General features: G+C 39.5%; 2 protein-coding genes across 2 annotated transcripts; one reads left to right on the top strand and one right to left on the bottom strand.

Moving 5' to 3' along the window:
* Window positions 1-310: 310 nt before the first annotated feature.
* On the bottom strand, window positions 311-5,221 carry LOC104456888 (inactive glucose-6-phosphate 1-dehydrogenase 4, chloroplastic). The gene is given in 13 exon segments (XM_010071772.3): window positions 311-758; window positions 846-1,046; window positions 1,224-1,426; window positions 1,504-1,624; window positions 1,692-1,729; window positions 1,818-1,926; window positions 2,039-2,244; window positions 2,360-2,474; window positions 2,905-2,999; window positions 3,483-3,535; window positions 3,538-3,744; window positions 3,910-4,162; window positions 4,891-5,221. Coding segments are annotated over 13 exon segments (1,929 nt in total). The 5' UTR covers window positions 4,981-5,221; the 3' UTR covers window positions 311-520.
* A 3,043-nt stretch (window positions 5,222-8,264) lies between these two features.
* On the top strand, window positions 8,265-12,389 carry LOC104456889 (pyrrolidone-carboxylate peptidase 1). The gene is given in 6 exon segments (XM_010071774.3): window positions 8,265-8,421; window positions 9,190-9,432; window positions 9,435-9,523; window positions 9,716-9,820; window positions 9,931-9,978; window positions 11,885-12,389. Coding segments are annotated over 5 exon segments (657 nt in total). The 5' UTR covers window positions 8,265-8,421; window positions 9,190-9,257; the 3' UTR covers window positions 12,125-12,389.
* The last annotated feature ends 1,984 nt before the right edge of the window (window positions 12,390-14,373 follow it).

Below are 14,373 nucleotides of genomic sequence, written 5' to 3'. Positions count from 1 at the left end.
TCGGTTGGTGCCCGTATAACGTACGCAGCCCTGCAATAACGTGACGTCACCACCTGACACATACACAGTCGTACCGTTGACTTAGCTGGCCGCTTTGGCCTGCCCCACTTACGCTTTCCTCCGTCCGCTTCGGGTAAAACCTGCTTCTCATTTCCTCGCACCTACGCCAACGTGGGCGGGCGCCTTCTCATTTTTTTACCAAAAGCAGCATCCAATGCAGGTTTCACGTTTGTTCTCGTTCTCTTGTTTTCTTTCTTGGTCGACTGGTGTGGTCTGACAGGGTTGTTGAATTTAGAAATACGGTCGACCATGAACTAAATGAGGGCAGAAAAGAGTTTTTAAATGGTCGAAATTCCACAGGACTCATCCACCATTCCAATTTCCAATTCATTTGCCGTGTTCTACACGCCACCGTTCAAACATTTACAATTACTGCTCATATGCATCAACAAGAGAACATCGTTTTCTCTTCGTTCTATCCTCTTCTGTTGTTGGGCAGTTCTGGGACGGATAAAGCCCGCTAGTCGTCGGCCCACCAGACCCCGTGTTTGGCCCAAAGATAGTAAGCTCCGGTAGGACCTCGGCCGCCCAATTCGTACACCTCCAGCTCGATATTATTGTTGTCGATCTCTTGTAGAACGGGATTTAGTATGTTCCATGCGGCCGCGAGCTCGTCGCTCCTCATGAACAGATGGTTGTCTCCGTCTATGACGTCAAGGAGGAGATGCTCATATGAATCGGGCACCTCCGCATTATACCTAACACAAAATCCATGCCAAAACCATCATGTCTTGAAGTGAATTAGAATGGCATCGATGTGGAGGGATCTTTTATCCGGGACTTACTTGTCCTTGTATAATAAGTTGAGTTCAGATGCATCTAAGTGCAATCCCAGCCCAGGCATCTTATTGTTCACTTTGAGTAGAATGGCTTCGTCAGGTAAGTCGCGTAGAATCAGCTCATTAGTAGCAAGGTCTACATTATGCCCCAGACATTCCCGATAGATGTTTCCAGCAACATTATGGAACTGTATGCGTATCTCCACCCTGCATAACATGGATCATTGAAGCAAATACATCACTGAGGTGTAGAATGATGGACTTCATCACAGAAATACAAAAGAAGCATAGTTCGCAAACCTTAAAGCAATGAAGGGTCTTGTCTAACTTTACAGCGCAGAAAGAGATGTCAATCATTACAAAGCAATTATGAATTAGTCTGACCTGTGCTTGATCATTCCCATGCCAGTCCTGACCATGAAGGGCACACCATCCCATCTTGAATTATCAATAAAAAGTGCGGCAGCAAAGAACGTTGGTGTCAAATCATTCAGATATAGATCAACATTGTTCCCAGAAGTAGCTTTATATTGACCAAGAATCACATCATTAGGCTCCAAGCTCCTTATTGATCGCAGAACCTTAACCTGGACAAAGAAAATCCTAAATCAGCATGTACAGATACCTCCTATAGGGTGGATAGCATGTGAATCTGTCAATGTACCTTTTCATTTCGTATATCCTCACCATCAAGACTTACTGGGGGTTCCATGGCAAACAATGCTATTGTCTGAAGGATATGACTGTGTACAATGTCGCGGACGATCCCATAACCCTCAAAGTACCTGCATAAGGGTGATAGTTATTAGGGAACTACTTATCCCAGTCTAATGTACGACGACCATTACATACTTTCCCGCTGCCTCAACTGAATCTTCAGATAAGATGACCTGCAAAGTCATTCAATGGCATATGACTACTCCTAGTGCATGTTAAATTTCAATGTCTGAAGCAAGGGCAGAAAAAACTATACATTACCTGTACATGACGTATGTATTTTCGGCTCCAAAGCGGCTCAAAAACTAGATTGGAGAACCTTAAAACCGTAAGATTCTCAATTAAGTTCCTTCCTAAGAGATGATCAATCCTAAAGCAACATAGACAGATTAAAGTTCATAATAGCAAAACCTTTTCCTTGCATTCTCACTCTAAGGAATACATGCACATATATATGCAATAAAGATGAATGTAACTAGTACCTGTATATTTGATTCTCCTCAAACTTAGAAAGAAGAAACTGTGACAGCTGATTAGAAGATGGTGCATCAAAACCAAATGGCTTTTCAATTATTACGCGATTCCAGCCTTTCTGGGTTTGGGTGTAGTGAGCAAGGGTTGAGGTGACATCTACAAGTGCTTCTTGTGGCACGGATAGATAAAATATCCTGTTTGCTTCAGACTTCCCCTGAGGTACATAAGCTGTTAAATAAATGTCAAAGAGACTGAATTTATATAACCAAAGTAGAATGTGGTCTATAAGATTGTGAAGATGTCCAAACTACTGCATTATCCAACTTTACCTCAAGCAGCTCCATCCTGGCATCAAGTTTTGACATCCCTTCTTTGTTGTCATATCCCCCATAGAGGTAAAATGTTTTTCTAAGGAAATTTTCCATCTTCTCTGTACAGTTTTGCCTAGAACAGTATGCATAATGCAATGCCGGTCAGTGAATGATTCAGACCACGATAGCTTCCAAGGAAAAACTGAAATGTAACAACCATGGTAAGAGAAACCTAATCTTTTCTAAGCTATCAATGGATTTGCAGCCTCAATTAAGATAGAAAAACAAAGTTTCCTGTATCTCTTTTAAAAAAAGTCGAATTTCTTGTGTAGTATCAGAGGATTCTGAATTTCTGATGGTGGCTCAAGAAACTATCAGGCAGTTTGAAACCTGTGAACAATGAGCCTCCTAAATAATCTTAGCAAGCTCTAATCAAGCGATCAGCACACAGAAAATTTATGCCTACTAATTATATTTTTGTCAAGAATGTCATACTATAAACATACTTTCTTAACAGGAAGAAGAAGCAAAAATTTGATGTGCAATGTATTAGAGTTCCATACTGATGATCAATTCGGCAAGTCAAAGTCGACGATATCATTAATCTCAGGTCTTCATCTGTCAAATTCTTTCTTGAATAACCAACAATATAGGCGTTCTGTATGCACAAAAACAAAAGAACTTTAGTTACAAATTCATCCAACTCTGCTCACAAAAGATTCTTATGATCCCCTCCTATTCGATGAGGTGGCCTAGTTAAAGCAGGCAACAATCTATCTCGACAGATAGAGGGATCTCACTTTCATTTCATCACCAAGAATATCTTTGTGATTCATCTTTTGTGTGTCAGCCAATATGTAATAAATAGCTGAAGAATAAATGAAAAACAAAATCAGAGATATGAAACAAGTAGAATAACTAGTGAATGAACAAAGATCCAGTTGTTACCCTTACCAAAAAAAAAAGTTCCAGTTGTTACTGATGCAAACAAAATGAACAGACAAAGAGGACAAAAGCAAAGCTCTTCACACTAAGAAGAGTTGACAGGATACATATCAGACTATCTCCAACAAAAGCCATATGGATTTTCCCCATGATAGATACTGACTTAAGTGCACCAATCTCTTAAACAGCGGTTTACCTCAGGAAGGAAGCCACTATAGTATAAAGCAAACAGAGCTGGGAAAATCTTTTCTTTGCCAACTCGCCTGTAGCTCCTATAACTGCAATGCAGAGCGATGATTTTCCATCACCATTTACAGAGAAAGTGCAGGAAGGCACTTGTCGCGGGGATGAAATGGATTTTGCCAAACCGGCCATGCTCTCATCAGGAGGAGGCTGAACATATTGTAAATAAGTTCCCTTGGGCTGTAAGCTGTACTGAGCTGCTCCTCCAGTGAAATCTGTGAGTTGCATACACAACATCTTAAAAGGTAACACAAGAAGTTCAACTACGATGCAGAAGTTCAAATCACAAAAAGAGAAAAATGCTGACCATAGTTCTAGTCATAATTCATCCAATCAATCAATATGATGGAAAAATAGGAATTTGCAGCATTAGGGCTTACCATCATGCAATTTTAATGTTGATGCTTCTTTGGGCGTCAAGGCTGATTGAGAAGGATCTGCACCTCGATATTTTTCTTTATTTTTTATACCTCCGAATTTGTTAACTGTACCAATTTTTGCAGGTCCTGGCTGAAGGTTTAACCTCTGGAGTATCCACAGTTTCAGACCACAAAATCTTTTGCAGAGACTTGTGGCATCTCCATATATAATATGATGCTGATGAAAATTGCATGCAGGAAAATTTTTTGGAACCTAAAAGCACCGTGAATAGATACTCAGTTCACATGTTAGAGAAAATTCCTCAGCTATATTTTTCCAATATCTTGACAAATCAACTTGTAGTGAAAACCGTACAAACTTGCTAGCCGAGTGTAAATTCATTTCTTTAGAAGCATCTTCCTAGTTAGTGACACGATATGTTCTTTGTCCTAAGCAAATTCATTAGGTTTATCAGCTTTGTACAGCCTGGAGTTCCATCAAACATAAAAAATTAGTTGTCTACTTGATACAGATACGATGACACCTACACAGTAAAGCCATTAAATGTCAACATTAACTCAATTGATCCTGTCCGGTTTAATCCATTGTTAGTACCCAGTAACACACAGTTCCATCTCTTTTCGAAAACTGGAGAATTTTTATGGCAGACCAACGCATATGAAATAATACATTCACTAGCACTACTTAAGACTGAAATCCCATCTCAAATTGCTCAAAATCTCTACATGTAGTGGCAAGCTCATGCCCATCATTCGATTTGCTTATGTGGGTTCTTCTCTGAACCCGCTCAAAGTTCCAAAAAGCCGAACTACAAACCCACCCTCTTCTATCAAGATTCACTCCCTTGCAGTCACTTGTTATCGATACCAAAGCAAACCCATTTGAGCATCACAGACAAGAAGCGACCCAACTTGTAAAATTTCCCATCTTTATCGCGGAGCTACGGTTTGCATAAAGTAGACATCGGGAAAAACGTGTACCCGAGACAGAGAACTCAGGGTCGGGCGTGAAACGATCGGTCCCGGGATCGAAGATTCCGAGCGGAGCGAAAACGACATCGACATCGACATCAGATGGTGGTCCGACTAAAGCTCGAGCCTTCCCGTCATGAATGCTTTTCGGACAAAGGAAACTCGATGAATTATTTTCAAGAAACGAAGGCCTCGTCACCCCGTTTTTGGCTGTCGGGTAGCGTAGCACGCAGATTGGCTCAAAGCATCTCGAAGTGGAGGCAGGAACCCGTGGGTCGGGCCTGACTGCGTGTGTTCCTGCGGGTCGTGGCGCAATGGATACTGGCTTTTGGATGGAGGTGTTGAATTCCTCGTTTGTTTATTAACATAAACCTAACCTAGGATTCGACGACCAAAAACAAAAAAAAAAAACATAAACCTAGGATAAAATTTCGAATAAGGGTATCAAGTGCCATTATTTTCTAAATTAAGATCTCTAAGATATTGTTTTCAAATAAGAGCTTAATATAGCTAATTTGTCTCAAATGAAGACTTTTGGCCCATCAATGATTATTTCAGTCATTGAGAATGTGTATTTTAAAAATCAAAAGTACATTTTATTAGTTTCTTTATTCTTTATTTTTCTTTTTATTTTTCCTCTTTCCTCCTCGGCCATCACCGTGCCTCATTGATGGTTGGTGGTTATTGGACAAGGGTTACCATCGCCCCTACCTAAGCTAGCTCACTTGGGCTGGGTGGGTGAAGGCAATCCTCACCCGATCCAAGAGAACTTACACCATGGTTGATAGAGGGAAGAAGGAAAAATTTTAAAATTAAAAAAAAAGGAAAAAAAATTAAAATGTAAAAAACAAAATGCTTTTCAACTTTAAAGAATTTTTTGAGACTAATATAAGCCATTTTAGACCATTATTAAAAATAAGTTCCACTTTGAATTTTTCTTTAAAAAAATAAAGAGACTTCGAGTCTTTATTTGAAAAAAAAAATTTACTTTAAACTCTAAGAAAATGAAAGTATTTCAAGCTCTTATTTAGATTTTTCCCTAAATCTATTAAGCCCAAGTTTTCTTGAATCAAACTCGACTTCTATAGGTGAGTTTTATCCCACTTTACCCCCAACTTAGTTCACATATAAATACAACAAAATCACCTCACATTTATCCCAAAATCATAGCAGGATGGCAAACATTGATCGTAGAAATTTCGCCAATCTTAAAAAAATTGGCTTGTATTTTCCTTTCAGTGTTCTTAGCAATCTAGCTCACTGCAGGAGATAAGGATGCCACCTCGTTTCAACTTCAGCAAATACATCTAAAAGCCGGGTCTGTCAGGGTGCAAGAAATTCCAACGTTAGGCACCCTTTTTTGGCAATTGTGTGCTGAGTTCTCTTAAGCTATGTCGTTAGCGTTCATACCTTTTTCAATGGACTTTCTACTAAACAATCACATCATATTTGAAGATTCTTATGAAAACAAAAACCTCTAAAAAAAAAAAAAGGCAACAGTGCACTAGTCTAAAAGAAGGGGCTCAATGGATTCTCTGAAAATTCACCTAACAAAAGTCGGTTCATCAATAATCACGTTAGGTGGATTCATGCATCTTATCAAAAGGCTGTTCGATCCAGAAAAAGGAAAAAAAAAGGGAGAGGAAAAGTTGAAGACGGTTCTAATTCCTGTTTGCTAAATTTCTTTATCGAAATGATGGCACGCCAACCGTGCATCACACAAATGTCTCCTCATCTCCATAATTGCCACATTAAAAATCACAACTTCCTAATCTAACAAGGGTGATCAGGTAGGGTTTAGACTTGGACCATATACTCCACCATATTATAATCGGTTCTCTTTTTTTGGATTCTGTACCTGATCCTGTTTGTATTGGACTTTGTACCCGACCCTGTTTGTATTGGATCGTATACCCAACCCACTCTATTTTTTCGATTTGGTTCCAAGGTCAACATTGTTTCCACTAAAACTTATTTTGTAATCTCCATATATCCTATTAAATTTCAAATTTTATATTAATACACGAGAAAATAATGTAATCTTCCTAATTTGTATTGAAACATTAAAAACTTGTAATAAATAAATACATAAACTTTTTGACTAAACGAAAAATTAATGATCCACAGGGTTAATTATAATAAATAAAATTATAACGCAAAGAATTAGTAACAAACATGGGTATAATATTAGTTTTATTCCCATAATTACTACATGAAATTACTCATTTATGCAAATATAACTGTTTATACAAAAGAAAAATTATGTGAGTCAATCCACATGGTACATAAGAATTTGGCAATGACAAATAACGTCTGTCCGTCGGATGATGCGAGAGGGAGCTGGTGAGGGAAGGAAGCAAGTGAAGAAGAAGAATGATGAAGGAGGAGTGCCGTGCGTGTAATGCCATGTGATTGTGGGAGTAAGAATAGAAATCAAGGTTAAAAAAATAGGGTTTTGGATCTCAACTTACAAAACCAATTCCCAAACTGGTTTCAAAACCGGTCCAAGAACTGATTCTCAAATTGATTTAAACCGGTTTCAAATTTTGGGAATAGGTTCCCCGACCATTTCAATAGGAACCGGTTCCCGACTCTATTTTTCGGGTGGACCGGTCCGATTCCCAGGTATAGCTGGTCGTTACACACCCCTATAATTTAAGACAACATAAAGAAACCAAGCCTGCTAAAAGAATTGATTGTCAAAGCGATTAGGATAGAATCGGACTCTCTTTGGGCGCTCGAAAACGATTCATTTCACTCAAATACCCGCTCATAATTTGCTACGCAACTCTGAAAATTACAGTGCGACTTCTTTATGCTCACCATTTTCTTGATAGTCATCTAATAATTCTTCCAAACGGGAGCATTTAAAACACCACGTGAAAAGAGACATAATGGAAGAAGAATACAGCGATAAAACAACAATTTGACGGATAAACAGAGTTGTCTTTTCATAAAAAAGTGAGTGAACAGGGGAATCCATTTCATATCCAAAAAACGGGATAAATGCATTTAAAATCTTAATATTTATCACGAAAATGTAATTTAGTCAAAAATTTTAAAAAGTGCAATCTAACTCCAAAACTTGACAAATTAATCGAATCAAATAATTTAATCATAATATTTTTTAAAATTTTATAATTTAATTATACTTTCGTGATAAATTTTAGGATATGGCTATATTTTTAAAAATTTTGAAGATTTTATTATACATTTTGAAAATTTTGAATTTTAATTATATTTATATAATAATTTTAGAACTTCTAATCTGCTTATTCGAAAAAACCAGACACCCCCTCGTTCTTAATCCTTGACAGCGACCCGCCACTAGCACGTTCCTTGTATTAAGGTATTATCCATCATCCATCTCCCTCCCTCCTTTATTTCTTGCGCTGAATCGTCACTCTCTCTCCTCTCTCTATACGAGTTTTCTTAAGAGTTGAAAACCAACTTCGCTTTCTGATAAGATAGAGGCCCGCCTTTCCAATTCAGTCATCCTTCTCTCTCTCTCTCTCTCTCTCCTCCGCCTGAAGGTCGCAGGTTCTCCTCCGCTGCTCTTCTCCTCCTCCTCCTTTTGCTGCCTCTTTACTTTTTCCAATCCGTAGGATAGGATAGGCGTCTCGAGGTTCGAAATTTCTGAGGTGGGTCTCGCGGGTTTTGAGCTCGCCCGATCATCTGGGTCGTCGGAGAAGGGCCGACGCTCAATTGGGTTTCGATCCGTCGGGGCTCTGATTTGGCCGATGGGTCTTGGTTTGTCCATGCTGGGTGGGAGAGAGAAAGATTGCTTTTTTGATGGTCCGTCCTCTGTTTCGGACGTGGTCCGTCGGTTTAATCAATTGATGCTCCAAATGGGTCTTCTCTTTTTATGGTATTGTGGTGATGGTTGGGCTTGTTGGTCTCGTGCATTTTCTGGGTTTCCTGCTGATGACAGTTGCTGAATCTGTGTATCAGCAGCTTTTTTAGTTGACTTTATTGTGATGGTGCTAGATTGAACACCATCATTGACTTTGCCCGTTAATGGATAGATTATGCAGCGCGACTTAGAGTTGGCGTGTCATGTCTTGCAGCTATGCTGTAGTCTCATCTTGCGTGAGTTTGAGACCGGATTATTGCGAGATCTTTGCGTGGCTTGAATTTGCGACCAGCTACTTTTCAAGGAAGTGCTTGACTGGTGCTTCATTGTAGTCTAAACAAATCAGGCAAAAGTTTAGGATGGAGCATGTATTTAGCCTCATTTTCTATCTGAGATTGTATATGCTGAAGTGATAGCCTACTAATCGTATCTTTTATTTCAACCATCCAAAACAGGTGCTTGAAGGTGAGCTTCCATCTCGAATCGATAACGAATTGTTAATTTATAATTCGGTTGCAAGAAAATGGGTTCGGAAGGGCCTCCAGCCGTGACAATTCATATAACCGGTTTTAAGAAGTTCCATGGAGTTCCCGAGAACCCAACCGAGACAATTGTGAGCAATCTAAGAGAATATATGAATAAAAGGGGTTTGCCAAAAGGATTGACTCTTGGAAGTTGCAGCATTCTCGAGACAGCCGGACAGGGGCAGTGGCTTCTCTCTATAAGACTTTACAATCGGCCTTAGAGGAAAATGATTCCGAATTAACAAATTCGGGAGGAGTTATCTGGGTGAGTTGCTTCACCCATGAAGTACCTAGTCTGTTTTAATTTCTCTTTGGTCTTCCCCGATCATATATCAATGACACCATTTCACAACACATCCCGTCCCAAAGTTATCCTTTGTTGAGTCGTATTAGTGGATTCTTCAGAACGTAAATGACTCTGTGTTACCAACATACATTCTCTGTAATCAAACTTCAGGTACATTTTGGGGTCAATAGTGGTGCCACCAAATTTGCTATTGAGCATCAAGCTGTCAATGAAGCTACTTTTCGCTGTCCGGATGAGATGGGATGGAAGCCTCAGGTGTATACTTATCACACTTTCCTACTTTTGTACCTACATTTTTTTTATCAGCTCATCCTTCATAAGTTATATTGTTTGTCCCACACCCTTTAATTCTTTAAAATTTGCAGAAAGTCCCCATTATCAATGCAGATGGTGCGATTTCTCAAACACGCGAGGTAGAGCTAATTTTCTGCTTATTCTTTTTCTTTTTTTTGGGGGGATGGGGAGGTTCCTTCTTCCTTATGTTTATTTTGGACTGGAATTAGTGAGCTGCAATTTTGGTGCTTTTTGGTGTTGATGTGTGTGCTTAGTTCTTCTATTATGTATGTTAACAAGTGTCCATCTGTATAAAGAAGATGCATGTAATTTATGGCTCAGTAGTAGGATGTGTTTTTGTGAGTGAAACAAATGGAGCATATATTCGCATACTGTTCATTGCCAAATCTATGATATTCACCTGAAATACCTCATTGGGTCATTTTGGTTCTCTTTGAAAGAATTAACAATCCAAGTCCTAACAACCTGCATTTGTTGTCAAATCTCTGCATAGTTGTAATGTTCTTCTGACAATCAACTAATCTTGTCAATTTTGTACTTAAGGAGTCCATAATGGATTTTTGTAGTCCTCTGTGTTTTCCTAATTATGAATCATCCATATTAGTTTCATCTTGAAGAAACCTTTAGAAAGTTTGGCAGGGTGGTGTGTACTTCCTTGGGAGCTTGCCTAATTCTAACTGTTATGATTTTCCATGATATCTTTATAGCACTCACACACGATGGAGGAATAATACAAAAGAAACGAAAATTTTTAGGGGTCTCGCGATCCTATGTTTCTTGCTTTAGATTATTTCTTGTTCAAGAGTTATGCGAGCTTCTCACAGATGGGAACTCTTTATGCTGTCATTTACCGAGCATAGTGTGAGCTGTTCACTGAAGTGACTCAACTGAACTGTATCTTTTCAACATTTATTCAGACTAAGGTTTCGAAGAAGTCTCAGACTAATCATTTTGCTTAGCCATTAAGAAGATAATATTATATCTCTTCCTGTTTCTTCTGGGTCTGTTACTCTGCAGTCAGTAATTGAAGAAATCAAGTTCGGTATATGTTAACTTTTGGCAGGTTTAAAGTGTATGGACATTTGAAGTTAATGGACATAAAATCACTAAAATTGAGTTCCAATAGCAAGATATTACATTGACTGAAAATTCAAAAGGCAATTTGGTGAACATTTAGTTTGGTTAATCCTCTATGAGATATGAATAAACAAAAAAGTTCAGGAAAGAGTTTCTTCATATGGAAAAAAAATGCAAACAATGCTAGCAAATGGTGTAAATTGACTAATGGCTGTTGGTGTTCTTGGATACACCCTCATGTTTAATTGAAAGTTCCCTTTCATATGTTGATTCTCAATTGAATTACAACAGTAACAAGTGTTTTCCTGCTGAGTGGGTCCACTGCATAGATTTTCTTGCATAGTTGCTCTTGATTTAGGTGGATTGTCTTCAATGAGAATCAAACACTAAAGATCTTCCCCTAAGTTCCTTGGCCTTGTGTGTTTGAAATTTTCCTTTATGTCTAACCCATGTCCTTGTCATAAAGTTGCCTCTTCTTAGGAGCATCTGAAGGTCGTCTTTTCATGTATCCAACCAACTAAAACAAATGTCCTTAGCTAGTGCAATGCCCACTTTTTCTTGGTTATCCCCATTTCTTGTTCTATCTTCTTTTTCCTTGTGGTGCATATCGAGTGAAGCATTCTCGTTTACAATAAACTAGATGTTCGCACTTATTCATACTTAACTTGCCTGCGTTCAACAGAACTTGCCCTGAAGTTTGAATGGCAGTTCTCCGTTGAATGGAGAGCAATTCTTCTTGTCAGACGTACTGCTAATGATTGTGGATCATTTGGACCTTGCAATGTTTCTTTTCTAGTATTCTCTTTCATTTTTCTACTCACACTGCTACAGTATCTACTCTCTAAAGCTGAGAAATTTCGCTTCATTGATCCTGCTGTGTGAATACTTGGATCATTTAATATTATGTATTTGACATGGGATGCTTTTGTACTGTTCTACTTCATGCAGACCTCTCTACCCATTCAGGAGATAGCAAAGGCCTTGTCAAAGAAGGGCTTTGATGTCATGGTTTCTGATGATGCTGGTAGATTTGTGTGCAACTATGTCTATTATCATTCCCTTCGTTTTGCAGAGGAAAATGGGATCAAATCCCTCTTTGTCCATGTGCCTCTCTTCTTCACTATAGATGAGGAGACCCAAATGCAATTTGCTGCCTCCTTGCTGGAGGCCCTTGCTGCTTTTGGTTAGCGGTTGCTTTGGAACATCCACCCATTTTATTTTGGTTCGCTGTCAATGTGAAGGTGGATGGGTGTAAAGAAGGAATGTTTATGCATTGTAAGTTCATGCAGAATGGAAAAACCAAAAAAAAAGTTATTGTGGGACGCTGATCTTGTATATTTGCCTTGATGTTTGTCAGAAGGGTTTTGATCACTTCCAAATGTAAGTGATCTTTGTGTGGAGATGTCAATAAAGGCCTGATTTGCTTGCATCTGAACGAATTCGTTCAACTGAAGTCATCATTGCCTGATTTTTCTTTATTGTAGGTCAATACTATTGTCATAGCAGAATGTGTTGTCAAGACTTTAGATATACCGAATTGTTCTTGCATACAGGCTATCGTCAGTCTTGCTTAAACTATGAGGCATTGTTGCACTTGAGGCACAGAATTGACTGGAAAGAGCCAGGGCACATAATTACCACGTTCTGTATTTGCTTCCCCTTCTTGGATAGTTGAGGGATCTGTGATGGAACTCTGCTTGGTCTCATGTAACGGCTTGTTCCGGAGTAGTTTAACTGGGAAAGATTCTAGTTCATTCTTAATATCATCTGAAGGTAATTAAGTGCTGTTCTGCAGGCTATGTCACAGTATCATGTGCCAAGTTTCCAGCATAGGATGAAGGATTGAAGGCCATTTTGTGAGGTTTGTGTTTAACTTTGATGGAGAAGTGCATCGATCTTGTGATGGGAATGGTAGTGAGATGACCGTGGGTTCACTGCATTCCCAATGGAAGCAGTTTGTGGTAACCATCGGTTTGCTTCGATGCTGTCACCGTCTTTCTGGTCTAAAACAGTTCAGCATTTAACCAGACACCCTTTTTCCCGAACAATGGCGCTTCTATGCCTTCGAGATTACTATTGCGGGGAAAATGGTAATCATCGCATCTAGTTAGGTGGACTGAACCACAAGAAGTTGCCAAGTAAGTCCGAAACCACCCTAACCCTGACTCTGGGTTATTTTCGCAGCGTTAGGTCCCATCACAGACCTGCCAAAATTGGTTGGCTCGACTTGCCTTAACACAGAATAAACAATAAATTGTCGAACACGCAGAGAGGAACACGAAATCTCACTCGTAGCTTACATGAGAATTGCATAAATAATCTTACAAGTACAAAATGGAATATAGAAACCAAGGGTGCTTAAATAAAAACGGCAGACGCGAGTGGTTCTCCAGGCACTCAACGGTGTAGAAGCTTGAAGTACAATCAAGAAACACTCGGGTCGACATGAAAAGGAGCGTGATTGGGATCATCATCTAGTGCGGTGTCTGATGTGGTAAGAATATTCTGACAAAGCTGCGCACTTTTGGAGATCTGGGCACTAACTACGGCGAAGGCGACGTCCGGTCCCGTCCTTCCCTCCTTTGTCTCCTTGTTCTTGATTTCTTTTATTAAAGATTCTGTTAGTACCGAGATGAGATTCGATACCTTAAACAATGTCTGAGTATATTACCAAGTTGAAGTTATAATAAGTTAAGAGTTGTCTTCTGGATGGATGGCTGTGGCTGTGAGTGGGCTGTTGGTTTTGACATAAACTAAGCTCCCTCTCGTGCACCGACCGACCGACCCTTTTCTTGGCCTTAGGCCATCGTAATAGCAAGAATGCGCATGCTTGCCTATAGCCTTTGGCTTTGCTTTGCTTTTTGCGTGTATACATGAGAGAGAGAGAGAGAGAGAGAATCTGAGCCTCAAGTTCTGCTAGACGCCCACAAAAGCACAAGCCGTCCCTGTGCACTTTAAGCTCCTCCATGCCTCAAAATCGTGGGTGGACTAAGTGGTGTTTCTCTCTTTTGATCGTGTATGACACCTCTCTCACCTTTTAACGTACTCTCATTTCACCTTCATATGTAGTCCAGAACTTTCGTCTTTTTTTTTTTTTTTTTTTTTAAAGATTATTCCCACTCCTGTTATGGGCCATAGCTTCTTGTGGTTACATCTGTATGGTTTGCACAGCATCTCGAGTTACCAATGATGAAGTGAAAAACTGAAAATTCAGTTGACTCGCATAGAAACCGAGCAAATGATAGTTCCGTCAGACACTCCCCCGCCTTACCAAATAAAAAGTAACCGGTTACATTAATTAGCATGGGGACTGTCGTTACTGTTGAGACATAATATAGTACTTATAGCGTTGGGACCGTCATTACTACCGGCGACGCAGCACATTGACATGATGATGGCCAGGGGAGGGGGCGGGGGGATTTGGGCTCGTCAAGCTC

This window comes from Eucalyptus grandis, chromosome 6 (genome assembly GCF_016545825.1).
Source record: "Eucalyptus grandis isolate ANBG69807.140 chromosome 6, ASM1654582v1, whole genome shotgun sequence".
In the NCBI taxonomy this organism is placed as follows: Eukaryota; Viridiplantae; Streptophyta; class Magnoliopsida; order Myrtales; family Myrtaceae; genus Eucalyptus; species Eucalyptus grandis.
Note: the sequence above shows the minus strand (reverse complement) of the source record. Positions and strands in the feature narration are given on the sequence as shown.